The following is a 22,687-nucleotide window of genomic DNA, read 5'->3' as shown; positions in this document are numbered from 1 at the left end:
CTGGCTTGAAGAGAATCAGATGGCTCATAAATGCAGGAAGGTCCCCCCATGAGCATCTTGCACTGCACCACTAGATCATGGCATTGAAGTGTATTTACGCAGGTACCATAACTTTTAATAAATCCCGGGAATAAGGCTCATGTCACCAGTTTTCTTTCTGCATGCTTAAAGGTAAAGGTAGGATACCCAGTAGACCAGGTTAAACAAACAGAAGGCAGTTGGGAAGAAGATGCGGGCATACGAGTCCATTTTGGCAATGCGGATATGTATTCTTCCATGTCGCCATGCTCCCGTCCGGCAATCCTCGAAGCAGCAGAAAAAGCTTGCACAGTCCTTGCCATCGAGACATTCGTAGCCGTATTCTTCATCCCGTTCTTGGAGGTGTGTAGTATTGTTTATCTGAATAGTAGCTGATCTTGGGCGGATATCAATTGTAGGTGCCTAGGGTAAATGGGCAGCAAGAAGGGAGACGGGAAAGAATAAATGGTCTGTGGTCTTTAAAACTTTCATTTCAACTAGTGCTAGCTCTGTGGAAATCTGTTGCTTTTTGTAATGGCTGAATGAGGGAATCACTAAGATCTTAAGCTGCTATAATGATGAACTCTTGATTTTGAACTTATTTAAAGCAACAGTCTAATAGTGGGTGCTTTAAATCCATATCTTACTTGACAGCAGCAGCTCAACAGGGTTTTATTCCAAATAGGAATGCAGTCTAAAAAGTGCTGTGATTGGTTTATCCTGTTAGCAGTTGCACCGTTAGCTGCTGGGTATAAGGTACAGGAAGGCAATCATAGTTCCCATATCACTATAAGCAGGGGAGAATGATGATTTATGTTTCCACATGGGTGGACAACTACAACGGTTAAGGGGAACAGGATGTGACCAGATGGATTACTTGATCATAGGTTAGGTGGGTCTCTATAATGGGCTTTGCTACTAAACACTCCTGACAACATGCAGCTCTAGAACAGCAATTATTCACCAGCTCAAAGCTTCATGATGCCAACACAGGATACAGCAGCTGTACATGTTTAATAGTCACTTGAACCATGTTTTGCAGAGAAACTCTTTCGATCCGCCGGTGAACCTGCTGCACGAAGCAGCAGCTGACACAGGAATGATCAGAAAGAGTGGGTTGTAAAATTAAGGCTGGAGACAGAAATTCATTTAATATTAATTAAAATCGTTGTTTTAATTAATCTTTGTTTTAGACATATATACAGATGTTCACACAGAGCTAAATATCTTCATTTCAGAATGATGCATACTTTATACAGCTATCTGTATTTGCCACTTTGGATAACAAGTGTCTGAACAGCTAGTGAGAGCATTAAATGTTACACCCTTTCAAAACTCTGAGAGTTTGTGTAAGAACAATACTGGGAACATTCCAATGATATCTAACAGTTTAGTGCGAATCTTTGATATATTTGTAGTTTGTGTAATTTCCAATGAGAATAATTAAGAATCAGGACTGAGTTCTAAAAGGGTTTTTGTGGATTCTTAGTGTAGCTGGTGACACCGAACTGGATCCCATGGTTTGCTGAATAAAGAGAGCCACACAAATATTTTGGATACACTACTTGGCTCTCTTCTCACATGCGATCCAAATATGCTAAAATCCTTTGAACTCATCTTAAGTTCAAAATAGTAGTGCATTGGTTTTGGGGCTGCTGAATCAACTTTATGTTGATTTCTAAACATTAACCATTCTACTTCATGGAAAGGCTGCTTCAAGTAGAATGCGTAACTATCTAATAAGCCTTTATTGAAGCTCTAATTGTTCAGTTCAGCAGTAACATGCAGTGGATTTCTATACCAAAAAATTATACCTTGAATGAAAACATCCGAAGAAGCTTTGGTTTTGTAGACAGAAAAAAAAAGAATCAAAGTTTTTTAAATTAAAGAAAGGAAGAAAGGAGGGGAGGAAGGAGACAAAAAGTAGCATAAATTAAAGATACTTTGCTAAACTATATCAAGTTTTTTAAAAAAACAAAAACAGAAAAAGGATGTAAGATAGAGTTTTAAATAAGAACTTGAATTTAATAGTGATTTATATGCAAAGAATGCGTTACAAAACTTGGAATTCTGATGTAAATTAGGTTGAGAGAGAAGAGGTATGTGGATTCCTCTCCACAATTTCCAGGATTAGATAAATGGCCTGGTTCACACACAACAATATCCCAGAATTTAGAAAGAGAGAGAGAAAGAGAGAGAGAGACTTTGAGCTTCTGTGAATTCTGGTCACCATAGTTTAAACTCTTCACTTGGATCCTCCTGGCAACAGAAGCAGCTAAGCACTGAGCAGTTGCTTATATGGAACTCTGGCTTGTCTCTCTCCTGAAAAGTCAGAGTTGGAAACCAGTTGGAAATATCCCTGGTTGTTTAGCCTCTCCTGCTAGGAGAAGTCAAACAGGACCTCTTGGATCATGGTATTGAGCATGCTGACTTGTTCACAACAACTTCTGAATTGTCACTTTATGCAGACTGAGCCACTGTGGGCTAGATATTCCAACATTATCTTTAGCAATCAGAGAATAATATAAAGTAAACATTACGATTTTTTTAAATGAAAACTTCTCTACTAGGGGAAAGACTCTTAAAGAAACATGATTCCTCTTTGAGGCTAATAGTTCTTCGTCCCCTACCTATATAATGTCTTCCTACCATTCCATTCTCCCAGTTCACAAATGTGATGCAGAAAAATGATAGAAACTCCTTTTATTTGAAACATTTATATATTACCTTTTATCAATGATTGCAAAGTGATTTACAAAAATTGAAATGAATTAAAAGGATATAAATTACCATAGGAAAAACTGCAGATACAAGGCATACAATTAAGGCTGAAATCCTATGCAAATTTGGAGAGGAAAGCTGGGAGACGAGGCCTCCAACTCCCAGCATGCATGGGATAAGTTATAGGCCTTTTTTCTTCCTGACACTGCACAGGATTGTGCCTTAAAACTGAACTCATATAGTCCAGCTATTTCAGGGTCCAGGGACAGAGCAGATCCCCATCCAATCTTAGAGAGGGAGGCCCATAGTTGGAGAAGGAAGCCGTCCTTCATAAGCTTCCCCCCTGCAGGGGTGGAGGTCTTTGCTGTCCTTGCTGCTGCACAATAGCAGAAGGAGGGTGTCTTGGGCCAGCCAAGGAGAGGTCTTGGATTCACCAGATCCAAACTTCTCCTGCTGCTTAAATACACGCTGGAAATGGAATGTCAACTCTGTATCTGCTGCACCTATTTTCTATCCCCTGGGAACAATGTGGAAGAAATTATGGTTGGGGTGGGCAACAGGAGAAGAAGAAAATATCAGACCAATGCACACAACCCACAGACACACACATCTTAAGGGCTTGGGCCCTGGCAGTTCCTCTGCCTTGGGTTCTTTCTCTCCTGCTCTCTCATAGATTGTAAGAGCAAAAGTCAGAGTAAAACAGTTAAAAAGTGTATTTAAATGCTCACATAAGTTTTAAAAAAACTGTTTTCCTTGACAACCTAAAAGATAGGAAAGTCTGAGCCAATAATTTATTTGTTGCAGGTCTTATATATTAGGATCAATGTTTGTTGGTGTTTTTATGCAATTGTTCAAACTACAAAGAGCTCCTCAGCAGCTGAGCAAGGTCCATACAGATGGAAAACCCGTATGAACTCAGCAACAAAATTACACTTATGCAAGGAGGGACAATTGCACTGTGTTAATAAATGGTAGAAAAGAATAAGACAGGAGATTGAGAATCAATAAAAAAGAAAGGTGAAGGGCAATTAAGTGGGAAAGAGGGGACAGGAGGGAAGAAGGAAGAGGGACATTTCAGAAAGAGACATTTCACATTTTGACATTCACTTTGATACTCTGTTATTCGTTTTCAGTCCTTAGCAGTTTTGGGCACAACTCTATGGCCTCCCAACCATGCCTGGGAGAGATTACAACAGCAGGGAGCAGGGAGGAGAAAAATTTTTGGAGAGCCAATATCAGCTGTGTAAGTATTTTGAAGGGTAAATGGAGTGCAGAGAAAGTCCTAGCCTTTGCACTGCTCCGACTTCCCACTGCAAGCCTCAAAGTTTGGATGTCAGCCTTATACCCTTTACTTCTGGGACTGGAAAGATCTATGGGATCATCAAAAAGAGGTACCACCTAGGTTGCCCCTCCTTGCTTTCAGCTTTAATAGAAGTGGTGGGCATGGGATGTCAGGGGAACCACACAGAGAGGGGGACCCATTCCCTGGAAACACCAGGTGATAGACTTGCCCTCCTTAAAAAACAAAACCACTCATCAGCTGGATGCATCTCAGAATCTGTAGCATGTGTGCGTGTTGGGGAGTGGGGAAGAGTATAATTGGTGGCATGACCTAGCTCCTTTCTCCCAAAACACCTGAGCACAACTAAACTGGGGCTGTCAGAATAACGCTTTGGATACAATGCTTCTCCAACCTATGTCCCATTTATTTCAGTAAGTCTACTCCAAGTAGCACCAAGACTCAAGATAACCCAATGAGTGATCACCTATGGCCACAACTTGTTGCAGCACTTCCAACCAACCAGAATTACTCTGCATGCTTTTTACACACATAAAATATATGCTGTTTCCCCTCCATAAAGGCAGCCAGCTGTAAAACCTGCCTGTTTGGGGCTGGTGAGCACATAAATAGAGTCATCCAATTATTAGTTCCTTTCCCTTCCTTTCCTTGCCATTAAGCAAACCTTACACAAAACAACCAAGTGTTCCCTTCTGGAAAGCATAATTAACATATCAGTCTGCATTGTAATGAAATACGTACAGGGTTTTTCTTCTTTTTGTCTTTATCCTTGCTTGGCTTTCTGTTACTGACAAAATAATGCAGGGTCCCATACTCCACCAGTGCAGAAAAAACAAAAATGAAGCAAACTGAGACAAAGAGATCCATTGCTGTGACATAAGAGACCTTTGGGAGAGATTTGCGAGCAATCGTACTGAGAGTGGTCATTGTCAGGACAGTTGTAATACCTAGTAAGGGACACAAATGTTCAGAAAATGTATTACTACTTATGGCAACAACCCTCATTCTCTGCATGCCTTCACATAAGACACAAGATGTAGCAAAGGGATTCAACTAAGGCTCCTATTATATTATATACATTAACTGATCAGCAATGGAATACAGAATTATAGAATAATTAGCTGATAGCTTTTCTGCTTCCTCGCTGTGGGTTAGGACTTTCCAGCTATTAAGAAGAGGGCAAGGAATTAATGTCTCTTGCTCGGGTGAAGAAGCCTCAACACAAAGCACCAGTTCAGTCCTTGAAACACGTCTTTGCTCTCCGTACTCACACACATGAATATTGTGTCAAAGATGCTCTGGAACCATCAGGAGTGGGGGTGTGGGAGCACCTTGGAATCATGGAGACCACCAGGCCCAAAACCTTCTACCTGCTCCAGTTCACTATGGAGGTTGTGAAAGTGAGGGTGGCTTCCATCAGCCCATTAAGGGTGCTCGCTTAGTGTGTTCCAAGCTTCTTTCCCCCTATGACTCCGACTAACTGTTGTCACCTAATTAAATTGTAGAGTGCTAGTCCAACTGGTCAAATGAAACATCTTACCACCTTTCAACAGTGCAGAGTCTCGGGGAAAAGCCCTCCCTTTATCCAACTAGAAACATCCTTAATTGGCTCCATCCTGTGACCAGCTAGTCCTGCACTGTCTGGAAGGGAGGAACGACCTCCTCCGGTAAGCATCCGTGTTGTCTCTCTGTTGGCTGAGTCGCACAAGCGCCTCCACTGACCTGTACCCATCAGACCTGTGTGGTACCCTGGCAAATGAGTGGAAGCAGACGTTCCCTCCCTGGCCCCTGCACACACATAATACAGATTTGGCAAGAAGAAGGGGGGCATAATTTTGTCTTGCAACCACTGATGCTGAAGGATGTCAGGTCATCTGAGCATGTTCTACAGAATAGAACCAAGGCCATTTGATGAGGATGGGCTTTGCTTTCATGTGAGTGTGCAAGTGATTACCAAGTAGACTGATCTCCCAGGTCTAAAAGGCAATACAGGAGAGTGCTAGAGGAGTGTAACCCATAATTCTTTCTGGGTTCTGAAGTGAGATTTTGCAGGTCATAGCCTGCTGCCTTGGGCTTCTAGGAATGAGGCTAGCTATTTAGGAACAAATCAGATACATGTGTAGTATGTATGTGAAATGTTACTGAAAGTTTGAGCGCATGTATGTGTGCATGGAAATATAATTGATCTGTTAGGAGGATAAATAAAAAGGTAGAGATCCAACATCAGCAGAAAGTGCATTGGTGCACTTGAGACATATTTTCTTATACTGGGAGTGTTTTGACCTCATGGGGTGCCACTTGAGTGACCCCCCCCAACTTAGAAAAATTAAGAAAAATGTACTGGTGGGTAACGTGGACCAAAAAGTCACCATGTTCAAGAGGAATATTGCTTGAATATAGGATTGCAACTGTATTTCCATTTCTTTGGGGTGAAAATTCAGATATCAAAGGTGTAAATAGCATATCTGCATCTGCATATCTGTGATGTCTCATAAAGCTGTTCATTCTTAATTATATTACCCACTTCGAGAAGAAAAAAATATCTGTCACAAACATCTTTTAACACCTCCAAACCAACTTTTCCATAGAATAGCAGTGATGAACTGCACGGCAGAATTTCATAATGACAACGTCTGATAGAATTAACGTAATTCTTAAAATAAATACATCTGACCTAATGGTTTCAGGCCACATTTGTCTTCTGATTTGAAGGAGGTGTGTCTGGTGCACTGCACCAAACAAAGAAAACATGTTTCTGATGAACGCACAGTGGTGTCCTAGGTGTTGTTCTGCTGCTAAACACAGCCAGTGCACACGAGTACTACGCAAACCCTGCCTCCTACTTTTGCACTCTCTGCAAAAGAGACTCTGTATGTGTGTGTGTGCGCATGTGCGCACGCACGTGTGTGTGAGAGAGAGAGAGAGAGAGATTGATTCATGGAAAAGGAGAGATCGTCAATAAAATGCTTGATTCTAGGGTAGAGGGAGTAAAACATAAGTGAAGTGGTCTATGAACTATTTCTCTTTAAAATGTTTTAGCCCACTCCCCATGCATTCACAGAGGCACTGGGTGCTTTTCACAGAGGCCTGCATTTCAGCCACCCCTTCTGGAATGTCCACATGGTCCTAGGAGCGTTCTAGAAATGGCTGCCAGAATGCAAGGCTGTGTAAGAGCAGACAAGTATACAGGGCATTTTCAAAGTAAAAAAGAGAGTGGGGGGGGGGAGAGAGAGAGAGAGAGAGAGAGAGAGAGAGCGCGCGCGAGAGAGAGAGAGAGAGAGAGAGAGAGAGAGAGCGAGAGAGCGCGAGCCACTTGGCCACCTTGTGATTTAGTGATGTGGGCACATATCTGTCCTCCACGGCCCCTCAGTGACCAATTGTACCAAAGTTCTTCCCAATTCTAACCTCCTTGTGGGCATCTTGGTTTTGTTCCTCCTCCAAAGACTACAGAAGAAGGAAGGGGGTACTCAGCACTGGGCATGGCTAGTCAGCATCATTCCATGATCCCCTCATTCATGCTTTCCAGTGAGGAGGCTCAGTATTGAATTCCAGATTAGCATGCCTAGCAGGGAATCCTGTGGGATGTTCCTCCAGTTTTGGGGAGCCACTGCATGGGAATACAATGCAGTAGACTAAGGCTGGCAGCGGTCCTTTTGCATAAACCCTGATATATATCTGGGAAATTCCTGTGAGCAACATAAGGAGAAGGTCTCAGCACGTTAGAACAAGGTAAACAGTGCATCATAATAATTCCCTTGGGTCTCTGACAGTGTTGCCTCTCTCTCCTTGCCTCTCCAAAGCATTCAAAAATATTGATTAACTGAGCCTCCAAATAGCCCTCTTTCACTTAAGATCTATGTGTGACCACTGGTCCGTGTAAATATCCCACTTCAGCCTGCTCAGATGTCTAAGAACAAAGTGTCACAACACTGTAAGTGGCAAGCAAGGTTTATAATGCACATGGCAACATTTACACACAGTAGCGACTGAGCTGAATTTTCATTCCGGCGGAAGATGAGACTTAGTACATCAGCTTCAACTGTGTCACTTCTCTAGTCAAGTGTCAAATGTTCCCTGCACGTTCCATGTTATGCAGCTACTGTGTGCAAAGAAAAAGGGAGTGACACCATTCATGAGAGAGAAAATCTAGGCATAGTGAAAAAGAATGTAATTTTAATTATGCCGAAACACCATGGTAGTCTAGAGCTATCTTAGAAACAATTAAGGCAGCCTATAAAATATCAAATCAGATTAAATAGGTGTTCTGGTTATGCAGTGGGATGCAAATGTTTTGCAGCTGGGGCTCAATTATGTTGCAGAATTTAATGAGGAAAAGTTTTCTAAACAATTTTCTAAATTTATGTCGTTTTGGATCCATGTGCTCAGGTAATGACCTTAATCCAGGACACATTTAAGAGCACTTTAGGAACACAAACAATTAGAAGAGAAAGAAGCAATAACCTACCTAAGGATGTTCTGGCTGGAACCGCATCTTTATTAATCCAAAAGGAGACCCAGGATAGCACCACAATGAGCGTGCAGGGGATGTAGGTCTGAATTGTGAAGTAGCCCATCCTTCGGCTTAGATCGAAGTAGACTGCCATGACGACATAATCTCCTGTAAAATATAGATTTATACAAGACAACGTTACTCACTCCAGTGACTTCATTGTCACTTGCTGAGGTTCCAGCGTTTGCATACAAACTTCCTACTGTGGTTTTGGGAGGAATTAATCTTCCTATACAGAACAAGTTTTCCTCACCTTCCATCCTGCTTCACTAGACCTTTGCTCCTTTGGGTTGGACTTCCTAGCTAATTGGTGATTGCCCTAGAGACCTCCCCCCGCAACCCATGAATGATACGCTTCAGTTTAAGAGGAGTGATCCATTAGCTGCACTGAGCCAAGACACCCAGGGTGGAATTAACCTTATGTCTACCACCAGCTGAAAATGAACTACGGGAAGGATCATCAGTTTATGCCTGGCTCCCCTGACATTTCTCCATAGACATCCTATACTTCAATGTCAGATTAGTGATTGTGCTTGTCTAATTCAGTATGGCAGCTCTCTCGCTCTCTTTTCAGATCTTACTTCCAGAAGACTCTGCAAGACTGCAGTTTGTCACATCCTGCTCACATTAGCTGTCCGTAGCATCCACTACTCCTGTTTACATCATTAATCATGGATGAAAGATATTGATAGCAAGAAGTCATCCTCCTGCCTGCTAGACATTTTATTGCAACGTGCTGCATATCCATGCCAAAGATTAGCGGCTGTGACCCAGCAAATGAATGCTACAAGCACCGCCAGAGCTTTCACTGGCAGTCATGGAGCGGTTTGCACTCATATATGTTTGCATTCATCAGCCAACAATAGGACATGATTAACCGCAAAGTTCACTGAGTTGCAGGTTAATAAAATCTAGAAATTATGTTGGGTGAAGGAAGCCCACTACCAAGTTTAACCCTTCTCTCCTATCTTCTTCCCTTTCCTCTGCCCATTTGTTGCAGTTGTCACCTCCTTAGCTTCCCTGCTTCTCTTCTTGGTTTGAAATCACTTCTCCTATCCATTACAGCCAAGTAGGTGCCCAAGGAGATGGTATGTGCAGGAATGGATGATAAAGCATTTTGGATGAAGAGCGGAACTGACCCTCTCCCCAACTACCCACCCCCTTATTACTTTTTTGCACATTCTTGCAGATGCCAGAAGACTCCCAGCATGCGCCGGCTTCCTGCTCTTTCAGAGACTGGGGCCAACTGGCTGTCCTACCTGCACTGGAAAGGAAGGAGACCACTGTCATGACAAGGTGGTAATAGCGAACCAATGGATCCTTCCAGGTCTAGGCTTCCATCTGAGTCTGTTGCTATTAGTTGCTAACTACTCTAGTTCTGAAACACAATTATCTGTTTAAGATCTGATCTAAAAGTTGGCCACCTGTTGTTTGCAGAGTAGCTGTGGGGCTGGCTACTTGCCAACTGTTAGGGCTAGCTTGCTTAGTTTGTATGAATGTATAAATGTCGTCTAAGTCAGTGCAGACACCCTCCCAATTTTGAACCTCAACACAGTCTATTAGAATCCATTTCTTGCTAAGGGGTTGGTGATGACTGAAGGAGCGTCATCTTCTGACCTTGTTCTGTAATTGTTTCCTGCAATCATTCCACTGCAAGGCCTGCTTTCTTTCATTCTGTTAATTTGCTAATGCATCTTTTGCTTTCATCCACTTCAGTGTATTCCAAACCTAAAAAGAGCCATTGTCTCCTGCCAATACAACCCTGCACAGGAGTTACAGTGATATCATAGAATCATAGAATACTAGAGTTATAAGGGGCCATGAAGGCCTTTGGGTCCATCCCCTTCCAGCTGCAGGACATCAAGTTACACCATCCCACTCAGATGTCTGGCCAGTTTCTTTTTGAATGTCTCTAGTGTGGGAGAGCCCACCACCTCTCTGGGCAGCTGGTTCCACTGTTGTATCCTTAGCTTGTCCGGACTCCACTGAGATGTGGAGGATATATAGAGAGGAGGGCTATGGATGGAGTCTGATAGGAAGGTGAAAATCTGACAAACGTTCATGATTACTCCCCTGCATTCCAGTTTGTTACCCCTGCACTGGTACCAACTTGCTATGGTACAAACCCAGCCAGCTTACAGCTGTCCTTCTCTAAAAAGGACTGCAATTTCTGCATGTTTAAGTACTAATAGCATTTGCACAAATGGAACTGAAAACAGGACTGTTACTTTCACACCAAGGATTGCTGCCTGAGTTATATAGTCCCACACTTTGTATGCTGGGTTAGTAAAAATACTTCTCTGTATTTTTCCATTTTTGCTTAGGCTGTATCCCTGCACACACACACACACACTCACTGACACTGTCTTCTGAATAAACATGCACAGCATTGCCCAGTGATTCTGCTTCTACTTCTTTATAAAACAGCTGCGGCTCTACCAACTGTTTTTGTGGACTTCATTTATTTTACTTTACATGAAGTATTTCTAGCCTGCCTCCCAAAGTGAGGAATTCACAAGATGGTTTCAAATCATAATGCAGAAATAAAAGTTATAAAACATCATAAAGGTATTTTAAAACATAATAATATATTTTAAGATGGTATTAGCAACACTAGCTGACTCATGGATCATTAGAAGCTTAGACAATCTAAACGGTTTTAAATCTTGAGCACAGTTACTCAGAAATGCCTCGCCGTATTCAAAGAGGCTTATTCCTAAGGAAGTCTGTGCAGGCCTCCAGCATTTACCTGGCATCTATAATTCAGTAAATGAGGCACCAGGCTGTTTCTCTGCTCATGAGCTGTCACAGAACAGTCCTTATCTCCAGTCACAATAGCTACAAACCTGTGAGTACACATTACTATTCACAACTCAAAAGGGTGGGTCTACTCTCATTATACGACAATGAACATAAACAATTAAAAAGCAACATATACTGATATTCTTTCAGTAGCTGCAAAGGTGGAAAAAAAGCATTCTCAGTCCCACTAAAGAAAATGGAAACACAGAGGATGGCTGATAGCTCTAAAGGAAAAGTTAACCAACCCACTAAGGCATTCAGAAATAAGCAAGAAAAGAGCAACTTCAACACAACTTGGTGGGTTTTATAAACCTGATGATACAGCACAAACAGGTAAAGGAACCACCACAGTCACACATCCCCTTATGGAGAGATTCCTTGGGTCAACAGAGTATGTAATAGGAAATAGACAAGCGGCACAATTATATATAGCGCTGATCAGGATGAATGTGTACGGATGTCCGTATGGGTATCACACACTGTTATTCAGTATGCAGTCCTCTGGGCCCCACCCTCAATGACCAGAAGTCCCCATACTCAGATGGGGCGGATGAGCACCCTGCAAGTGGCAGGAACAGGGCAGTGATTGTGGCATGGTAGCCTTTTTTGCTAGATGGACCTTTGCCAGTCTAGCTTGGATGCACTGAAGGGATGAGGAAGAAGGATGGAGACACCTTCACTCACACCTGAACCTCTCCTTCTTTCCTACCCACCAGCACAACCCCTTCTCTGAGGCCAGGCTCCTGACCAGGGAGACCAGTCAGCGGGATTCTTTCTGTACTGGCTGCAAGGGAAGAGAGAAGAGAACTAAAGCTCCAGTTTCCATATCAGGGGCCAGAGAGTTGCTTCCCAGTCCAGACAGGGGGATCTGAACTATTCTATGTCTCCTCAGTTGCTGTCTAGGGAGTATAGTATTGCCCCATCCATTTATTGTTATGTTTGGAAAACAGATAAAAAATTTAAAACACTAAACTAAGCCTAGTGCGGTATTGGCCAGTAGCGATAGAGTGGAGTTGGTCAAAGCCGCGCTGCGCTTGAGACAGCAGAGCCAGGGGTAGAAGAACCAGTGATTTTCAAGCATGGCTCAGTGCGCTGTGAGGCTTATATCCACTTGCTCCTGCTCTCTTTTCAGCTCCTTTAAATAGGGAAGGTGCATGTTTCTGTGTGTATTTCCCTTCACCTCCATCACCTAAAATATAAATATATATACCTCTTTTAAATACACATTTGAAAGTGTGCATGTTTTTAAAGTGCCCATTTTGAACATGGTCCCACATCCATTTCTAGAGGGAGAAGAAGCACTCCTGCACACGGGGCACTGTGAACAGGAAACCTGCGCATCATAGAGAAAGTTCTCCTACATCCTGAAATGCAGCAGCATAAAGCCATGTGCTTGCCCCATAAGAGAACACAGAGAAAATGTTGATCTATTCATTTATTTTTCATCATAAACTCCCCGGAGCTTGCTTGGCAATGAAGCCCTGCTTCCCTTTTGTTCAACCACACAAGCAACGTGGAGAATAATTATACTCCGCCACGGTAAATGCAGTCCAAATTAACAGCAGCAAAATATTTGCATTTAGCTTCCTTCAGTGCATGTCACTCCTGTGATCTTTATCTTAGTTTCTTTATTTAAAAATATTCTGCCTTGGTTTTCCAACAACAGGTCCTATCCAATTAATTAGCTTTTGTTGGGCTGTGGTGTGTGTGTGTGAGAAAGAGAGATGGAGAGAGAATGGTCCAGATCTAGAGAAAGCTATTCATGCTTTAAGGGAGCAATTCTATGGCTGAGATCTGCTGGCCAGAGAAGCACCTTCCTCTGGCAGAGAGAGAGCTAGACCTGCAGAAAGAGACATCCATCAACAAAATCCCTCTGGGTCCCCAGCAGGAATACGCCACGCGCAGAAATGCTCTGCCAGACTTTCAAGATGGCGTTGGAATGACACGGACGTAATTAATGGAGCTTCTGTTATCACTCCGGTATTGCTCGGTAGCAAGCCGTGGGAGACTCATCTAAGCCCTAACGGGGCGCAGAAAGATTGCCTGGCATCTTTTCTTCTGGTTGATGTAGGATGGCAATCCTATATCTACTGGAAGAGACTCAGGCATTTCTCAATTGGGCAATACAGGGGGTTTTCTTAGCCCCTGCCAGTTCTCAACATCTGATGGATTAATTAGCTTACTTTAGCCAGATAAGCATTGGACGGCTGGTAAGCATTCTTATTTCTTATTTCTTTTTGCAATATTACCCTTGGAAAAGCTGTACTTGTTTATAATTGACTGAGAAGAAAGAGAAAGCCCTCTCAAAGTTTTTTAAGCAGCAACTGACATACGAGAGAATGTGAAGACTCTTATCTGAATTGAAGCCGAATAGAAAGATTTTTCTTCTAATCTCTCTAAGGGCGAAGGCAAAGTGAATAATTGCTATGGAACTAAATCAAAGGATAGAAGATTAGAAGTTGAAGCATACATGTTGGATGCCTGTTTGGACTTCTGCCAAGGCTAATTGGACACTAGCCAGGAAAGTTTTTGTTACGTGGTGTTTCCTCTCTACTGTGATGACTTTCTGGTGAGCATTTTTACTTTCTTTTACTTACTTTCTTTTTGCAATATTACCTGTGGAAAAATTATATCTGTAGATAACTGGCATAAAGAAGAAAGAAAAAGGCCCTAATTTGCCGGTGGCCATTTTTTTTGACCAGCTTCCAATCTTCCTGGGTCTGAGGACATTTTTTCATTTTTAAAAAACCTTTTGCCTTTTAAATAGCCTCTTGCTACCACTCGATGGCTATCGGAATTATTGCAAACTACTTTCATTTTTTTTCTTTTTTTCTTTTTTTTCTCTCTCTCTCTTTTTCCTTCCTTTTTCTTTTGGTATATTGAAATTTCTTTGGTGAACAACTTCCATCATGAGGAAAACTCAGCCATCTTCAGCACCTTCCTCAGTGGGTCAGAGTCCAATTCATCAGCCTAAGACAGAAGATGTTGCAAAAAGCTTAATGGCGATACAGTTGGCTTTAACAACTTTGTAAGCATCTCAAGAGGCGATGTCAATACGGCTGGAAAGCTTATCAAATGAGCAAAAAGAGCAACTTGACAAATTGGATAACTCTATTAGAGAGGTGACAACTCAATTATCTGATGTCCAACTTAAAGAACAGAATACACAAAAATACAACAAGTATGTGAAAAATTGGAGACGGTAGATAATGAAATATATTTAATTAAGCAAACAAATAAGTCAACATGATACTCAATGGCTACATTAGAGATGGAGAAGGCATCTTATTATCTAAGATTTCAGAATATACCTGAAGAGAAAAATGAGGACCTCTGAGAGATCATAACTGTCATGTTGGTGGAGCTTTTAGAAATTGAGAACGAAGTCATGGGTATGGGAATTGATCTTGTTTTTAGGGTCCACTCCTCTTATACCAGAAAAAATAAACTTCCAAGAGAAGTCCATGTCAAATTTGCTCTAAGGTCTATAAGAGATAATGTTTTGAAGGCAGTACAGGAGAAGCCGTTAAAGAGAAATGATCATCAGGAGGTGACGGTCCTGAAACAAATTCCATGGAGGATTGGAGAGGGAAGAAAGAAATATCAATTTCTTACTACAAAATTGATCAAGAAAGAGATTATCTTTGAGTGGCTAACACCAGAAGGAATATTTTTTACATGGAACTCTGTAAGATATAAATTGGGTTGAATTCTTGAAGCACAAGAGTTCTATGAAAAATGTAGAGTTATGCTAGAAGAGGAGGATCCTGTCATCTCTAAAGAAGGAGAAAGAGATGCCAAAGCAATGGAAATAACAGCATACAGTTATTTCCATTCTATTCCATTCATACTATTCAACAACAGTATGAAAAAGGAGAAATACTGAAGGCTGATTCACAACAAGAAGTACAGACTCTGGACTCAGAGGTGGGAAAAAAGGTAGAACTGTAAAGGCAAAGAATAAGTAAATAATTTTATTAAACATGGCTCTTAAAAAGGAAGGGAAAATTGAATTGCTCTCTAAATGTTAATGGACTAAATGGACCATCTAAGAGAAGAAGGATTTTTGCTCAACTTCAAAAACAGAAATTAGATATAATTTGTCTACAAGAAACACATATTAAGGAACAATATGTTAAACTTCTGGAATGTTCAAATCTGGGGAAATTGTTCGTATCTTCTTCATCGCAAAAGAAAAGAGGTTTAGCACTGTATGTTAAAGAAAAATTGGACCCTAAATATATTCTTGCTGATGAGGATGGTAGGATCCTGATGGTAGAAATTACAATTAAACTTAAAAAGGTGCTCTTAGTGGCAATATATGCACCAAATGACCATCAGGATACTTTTTATTAAAAACTACATATGTTACTTTTACAAGTGGACTATCAGTTTATGTGTGTAATGGGCGATTTTAATGCAATTGTGAATAAGGGAATCGATTAGAAGAGTGAAAGTAAGGGAAAACGGGGTAGGAGGATGCTTCCAAAGTCTTGTTCCAACTTGATTGAAGAATTCAGATTGATAGATGCCTGGAGGCATAAAAACCCATATTCGGCCAACTATTCTTTTTACTCAAACAGACATAGGTCATGGTCTAGAATTGATATGGTTTGGATAACTCCAGACTTAATGATAGAAGCTGAAATGGAGACAAATGTCTGGGCGGATCATAATCCTGTATTTATATCATTGAAAGGAACTGCAAGGATGCCCAGAAGGAGTCTAGATAAAGCATTACTAAAAGATAAAAAATTTATAGAAGAGATAAGCAAAGAGATGCAAATATTCTTTCAAAGAAACAAAGCAGAAGAAACTTCTTTACAGAATGTCTGGGATACAGCTAAAGCCTATGTCAGGGGACTGATAATAACCTACTCAGCAAAAATAAAGAAAAAGAAAAAGCAAGAGCGAGCAACATTAGTAGAAGAATTGAGGAAACGGGAACAAGAACTGCAGACGAATCCAACAAAAAGAAATCTTAAGGTCCAAATGAATATTTTAAAGCACAAAGTGAATCTCTTGGATACAAATGAACTTACTAAGCAAATGAAATTGGCTAAACAGAATTTTTTTGAAAATGCTAATAAACCGGGGAGATGGCTAGCATATAAAGTAAAAAAAGAAAGAGAGAAGAGATTGATTTCGAAACTGAAAGATGGAGAAGGACGACTACAGGTACAAAATACACAAATTAAGAAAATAGCTGAAGCTTTTTTTTGCAAGGTTATACCGGAAGGAGGAGTTTTCCATTGAGAAGGTAAAAGAATACATTCGAAAGGGAGATGTACCAAAATTACCAGAAAAGTATCAAAAAATATTGAATCAAGAAGTAACAACTATGGAAATAACAGAGGCAATCATGCAACAAAAGAACAATAAAACCCCTGGTACAGATGGGCTACCAGCTGAATTTTACAAATCTTTTGAGGGAATTTTTGCTACCTTTCTCAAAGACATATGTAATAAAGCATTGTTAACTGCTAAAATACCAGATACCTGTACAGAGGCAAATATCGCATTAATACCGAAAGAAGATATGGACTTAACACAGATTCAAATTTACAGACCCATGTCATTATTAAATGTGGACTATAAAATTTTTGCCTCTATATTGGCAGAAAGGTTGAAGAAGTTTTTAATAGACTTTATTCATCCAGACCAAAATGGTTTTCTGTCTAAAAGACAAATGAAGAACAATCTGAGGACTATTTTGGATATCCTAGAATACTACGAGACACACATGGAAAAATCAATGGCTCTACTGTTTTTAGATGCCCAGGAAGCCTTTGATAATTAAGAAAGCCTTAACTGGCAATTCATGATGCAACAGATGGACCAAATGGAGTTTGGGGGAAAGTTTATGAATGTGATATCAAGCATCTATCAAAGACAATCGGCCAGGATTTTAATTAATGGAGAACATACAAGGGCTATAGAGATACAAAAGGGTACAAGGCAGGGATGCCCGCTGTCACCCCTGCTGTTCATCCTGACTTTAGAGGTCTTGAGTAGAAATATTAGGGATGACGAGGACATTAAAGGTACTAAAATTAGGGATGAAAAGTATAAATTGCAAGCATTCACAGATGATTTGGCCTTTATAATAGAGGAACCTTTTGTAACAAACCTAAACTTTTACAACAGATTAAAGAATATGGTGAGGTTACGGGGATGAAAATAAATAAGGAAAAATGAAACTTTTAGTTAAAAATCTTATGCAAGATCAGAAAAAAAGACTCCAAGAACAAGTGGACTTGCAGATTGTCAAAAATGGTTAAATACTTGGGAATCTATCTTACAGCTAAATGCACAACTTTGAAAGAAGACAATTACGATACATTATTGAAAGATATTAAAGGTGATCTGGAAAGATGGGCCAATTTACAACTGTCTTTGATGGGAAGAATTGCGCTGGTTAAAATGAATATACTACCAAAACTTTTGTTTTTGTTCCAAATGATTCCCGTAAAAATTGATAAAAAATTTTTGAGGATTTAAATTTTCAAATTTTGAGATTTATTTGGAGAAAAAGAAAGCAAGGATTAAGCTGAAAAAGCTTCAGTAAACCAAAAAGAATGGGGGTTTTGGTTTACCAGATTGGATGTTGTACTATCAAGCATCTATTTTAACTTGGCTAAAAGAATGGATAACCTTGCGAAATAAGAGAATTTTGTATCTTGGAGGACATGATTTGCAAATGGGTTGGCATGCTTATATGTGGTATGAGGTTAAGTCTCATTTTTAGAAGTCACTTTATTAGAAGATCATTAATGTCAGTGTGGGAAAAGTTAAAGTCAAAATTGTATAATAAGTTACCAAGACGGCTTTCACCTATGGAAGCTTTTGTGTATCCAAATGTATTGAATTTTGAAGGGATCATAAGATATGATGATATTTTGGATAAGGATGGAGGCCTGAACCTAGATCAAGAAATACAAGAACAGGAACTCAATATCTCGTGGTGGTATAAGGTGCAGATGCAATCAAGATATGCTGAAGATTGTAAAATATGGGGGTTTTATAAAGACCTAACAGCCTTTGATCAAGTGATGTTAAAAACAGATGAGAAAATGATTAAAAGAATTTATGAGTTCCTACTTGACAGGAAAATGGAAGGGGAACAGGTTAAGGAAATTATGATAACATGGGCACAAAATTTTGGATATAATATTGAATTAGAAAAGTGGCAAAAGTTATGGGAGAGAAATATTAAGGTAACTTTAGCAACTCTGTATAAAGAGAATTTATATAAAATTTTATAGATGGTATTTGTCAACAAATCGGTTAGCTAAAATGTTGCCAAATATGTCAAACAGATGTTGGAAATGTAAACATGATGTGGGTACTTTTTACCATATGTGGTGGACTTGTGAATATGTGAAAAAGTATTGGATTAAAATACATAAATGGTTTGAGGAAATGCTACAAAAACCCTTAGCTTTTAAAGCTGAAATTTTCTTGTTAGGTATTGTACCGGAAAATATTAGCAAACAAGAAACGTATTTGATACTACATTTAATCACAGCAGTGAGGATTGCGCTTGCTCAATCCTGGAAGAGTGAGGAACTACCCACTGAGGAACTGATTTTAAAAAAGATTCTGGACTGTGCAGAAATGGACAGATTGACTCTATTATAGAAGGAGAAAGAAGATACTGACTTCTATCAAACTTGGGACCCTTTTTACGAGTGGCTGGAGAAACGGGACTTGGCTTAGATTTAAAGATGTCTTTAAATTTTTATAAATCGATTTGAATATGATTATAGAATGTATAAAAGCTATGTTATAGGGGGCTGACCCAGTACGTCCGATGTATTTGATGATTGATTTTTTTTTAGTTTTTAGTTTAAAATCTTAATAAAAAATGTGCAAAAAAAAAAAAAAAAGAAATGCTCTGCCAGCCAAGTCACAACTGGAGGGGGTCCAAAAGCATGGTGCTCTGCATGAAAGACTTGGGCATGGCATACTTGCAAGGCTTCCTAAGCCGTAATTCTGATGCAGTGGTGTATGGCGTGGAGTCATATCTCCTGGACATAGAATCATAGAGAGAAGAGCTGGAAGGGGCCATCAGCTCCAACCCCCCACTCAGTGCAGGACTCCAGGTTAGACCATCCCTCTCAGATGGCTGTCCAGATACAGTGCGGAGAGCCCACAACCTCCCTGGTTCCATTGTTTTACTGCTCTACTGGTCAGGAAACTCTTTCTGATGTTCAGCTAGAGCCTTGCTTCCTGTAACTTGAGCCTGTTGTTCCATATCCTGTACTTTGGGATGATGGAGAAGAGATTCCAGCTCTCCTCTGTGTGACAGCCTTTTGTGCACTTGAAGAGTGTCACCATATCTCCCCCAAGTCCTCTCTTTTCGAGGCTAAACACGCCCAGTTCTTTCTATCTCTCCTCATCGGAGCTCCACTTGGAGCTCACATGGGAACTCTGGTGAAGACTCCACTTGGCACACAAAGGGAATGCTTTTAGCTGGGAGAGCTTGCACAAAAACAGAGGGCTTTGCAAAACATTTGGCTCCTGGGTATACTTGGAAACTTGTGCTTAGTCTGAATATGCCTCCAAGAATCCTCACAGGTACCCCATCTTGGGAATCCAGATTCAAATGCTGAGTAGCAATCACCTCTACATTTCAGCAACAAGGTTACTGGGACACGGCACAACATACGAGCCAACAAGAGAAATGGAGGTGCATGTCTTATCATCAACTGCTGTAACTGGTACAGAACAGGGTGGCGTGACTTCTGGCAGGAGCAAGTCTATGCATCCATACTACCTCAACATGTTATATTTTCTTCACTGGCTACCATTTGAGCTCCAGGCCCAATTCAAGGTGCTTGCTCTAACATATACAGCCCTAAACTGCTTGGGATCAGGCTACCAGAAGAACTGCCTGCTCCCATGTGTTCCTACCCAGTCCCTAAGATCTGGTGAGGAGGCCCTTCTGAGAGAGCCATTCTCCAAGGAGGTAAGGAGGAGGATGAATGGAAGATGGGCCTTCTCAATGGGTGCACCTCATCTATGGAATGGCCTCCCATAAGCAGTTCACCTGGAGCCTTCATTACAGTTATTGTACAATGTTACTATATGTTCTTATTGTGTACAATTATTATTGTATATTGCTATGCATCCATATTTGGTTTTCTTGTTGCTATTTGGAATTTATGAGTTACACTTAGTTTCGCTCTTATTTCTTTTCCTGTAATCTGCCTATAGAGTGCTGTGAACCAATAAAGCAGAATGTAAGTTAAATAAATGTCTCTATTTCCTACCCTCTGCTTGTCACTATGTGCATACAGTGTCTTGTCTGGACTGTGTTATGCTTAATGCACTGTACCCTCAGAACAGAAAGCAGTCACACTGCTTTTACTGTTGAAACACAGTAGCTAGTTAGAATTAACCAATCAATTTTACTTCCTACAGAAAGATTAGCACCGTAAATGCTCCTTTATCTAATGTGCACATGCATGAGTGAAAATCTGGAGTCCACCAAAGTGAAAGGTTTCTGGTGGAGGCAACAGGAAGTTGCACAATGCAAAGTGCTTTTCATGGTTTTGGTCTTTGTTGTTCCCCTGGTTTCTTTCCACAGTGAATGATGCCAGCACACCAGATGGATGGGAAAAGAAATGAAGAAAAATCTATGAAGCATGCCCCCAGATCAATGCAAGGCTTCCCCTGTGGGTTATCAATTGTTCCGTAAGGACTGATCAACTGTTTAACAGCTGGAGTAAACATGGGTCACTGTTTTAGATGTTAATCTGTTGGCACAATTTTACTGGCATAACTGACAATCCCCATAAGGGATTTGGGAACCCAGTTATCCTAACAAGCAATTGTTTTTTTACAGGAAGAGAGGTATGGGAGAAAGGGAATGTTTTAGAATGCGTGCCTTCTGTTTTAATGGCAAAGTCATTTTTTAACCAAGATTTATCGACAGCTAATCTAGATGTTGTTATTGTTAGCCACCTTGGGCATCCTTTTCAAAGGGGCAGTGTACATTCAACAAACCAATTTAAAATCTGTTACAGTGGACTCAACTGCATTGTGCAAAATATTGTTTAGCATGGAGTTGTGTGGGAGAGAATTGCATTGCTGTATTTTGTGGCATTCATAATGAAGCTGAACAAAGTTCTTGTAAAGAGGTACCCCAGAGCAGACACAGTACAGTCTGCTTGGAGAGATTCATCTGCATGTGAGGAGGAGGCAGAGGAGGGAAATGGGCTAATAACTTAGCAGTTTCAACATTCCCTAATGAAGATCTCAAGAAGTGTGAGAACCAGCCTGCTTTGGAAAGAAGGGAGACATTTCAGAGCTGGGGGCAGAAGTGATGGAGAAAGAGTTCCTTGACCCCGTCTGGAGACAGCCAGGTGAAATGAGCAAACCAATTCTGAAGTATTCCTGCCTCCAGTCCTCAAATAGCAGGAGCCATCCTGATGAGGAAGTCAAGAGCTTTTCTGAAAGAGGAATGTCTCAGTTTGAACTCAGCTCTTTCCATGGTCAGATGCATCTCCCACATTCAAGGAGAAACTATGTCAATGTATGTAGTTTTGTAAGCAAGTCATGGAGTGGAAAAATGGGAAGAAGCTTATGACATATCCCTTTCACTGCTCCTCTGGAGTGTCAGGTCAGCCCATAATAAACCTGCAATCACCCACTTTCTGGTTGGGGAGACCTGTGTGGGAGAAGACAGCAGTCCTGCGCACACACACGCCCTCCCAGCTGGCTATTTTGTTGTGTAGCAGGTAAGGGAAAGTGGGCAAGGTAGCAGTGTGGCTGTGAACTGTAAGAATGCCCTGACCCAGGTTATGAAATGACTTTTGGTCTTGAGAACAGGGAAATTCATAGTTAAGTCCAATTTGTATGTAAGTTGGATTGTGTATAATCAGCCCTTCATATTTGCAGGGGTTAGGAGTGCAGGACCCTATAAAAATGTGGGGGGGCAGAATTAATATGTCTACCATCACCACCACCACCCAAACTCACCAGGGCTTCCTCTTTGCAGCAAGGAAATGCTGGAGAGATTTTACTCTCCAAATGGGTGAGGAAGGAAGGCCTGCTTTGGAGGCCTTCCTTTCCTCCCCACCCTTGCACCTCTCTCTCTCTCTCTCTCTCTCTCTCTCTCTCTCTCTCTCTCTCTCTCTCTCTGTGTGTGTGTGTGTGTGTGTGTGTGTGTGTGTGTGTGTGTGTGGTGCTGGCAATTTCCTACAATATGTTTTTTTTTAAAAATAAGCTTTATGGCAGCTCATTCTTAAGTGCAGTTTGCTCATAACTTGAATGTTTGTAATGTGTGACTGCCTGTGCCAGTGGTGGAAATCTGGACTCGCCTGGACTCA

General features: G+C 40.9%; 1 protein-coding gene across 8 annotated transcripts in view; it reads right to left on the bottom strand.

The window, feature by feature from the left end:
- Positions 1 to 165: 165 nt before the first annotated feature.
- The window catches only part of GABRG2 (gamma-aminobutyric acid type A receptor subunit gamma2), a 54,507-nt gene continuing 31,985 nt past the window's right edge, over positions 166 to 22,687 (bottom strand). The window contains exons 6-10 of one of the 8 annotated variants that reach the window (XM_044453770.1): positions 8,951 to 8,966; positions 8,505 to 8,657; positions 4,781 to 4,986; positions 1,833 to 1,856; positions 166 to 441 (exon numbers count right to left, since the gene is read on the bottom strand). In XM_044453770.1, coding sequence (XP_044309705.1) covers positions 166 to 441; positions 1,833 to 1,856; positions 4,781 to 4,986; positions 8,505 to 8,657; positions 8,951 to 8,966 — 675 coding nt within the window. Of the gene's footprint in view, positions 442 to 895; positions 947 to 1,578; positions 1,588 to 1,832; positions 1,857 to 3,840; positions 3,846 to 4,776; positions 4,987 to 8,504; positions 8,658 to 8,950; positions 8,967 to 22,687 lie in introns of all 8 variants that reach the window. The other 7 variants (XM_044453766.1, XM_044453772.1, XM_044453769.1 and 4 more) reach the window with 7 other exon arrangements.

Source organism: Varanus komodoensis, unplaced genomic scaffold (assembly GCF_004798865.1).
Source record: "Varanus komodoensis strain SLA01 unplaced genomic scaffold, ASM479886v1 scaffold7_1, whole genome shotgun sequence".
NCBI lineage: Eukaryota > Metazoa > Chordata > Lepidosauria > Squamata > Varanidae > Varanus > Varanus komodoensis.
The sequence above is the reverse complement of the archived record's forward strand: the minus strand, read 5'-3'. Positions and strand labels throughout refer to the sequence as shown.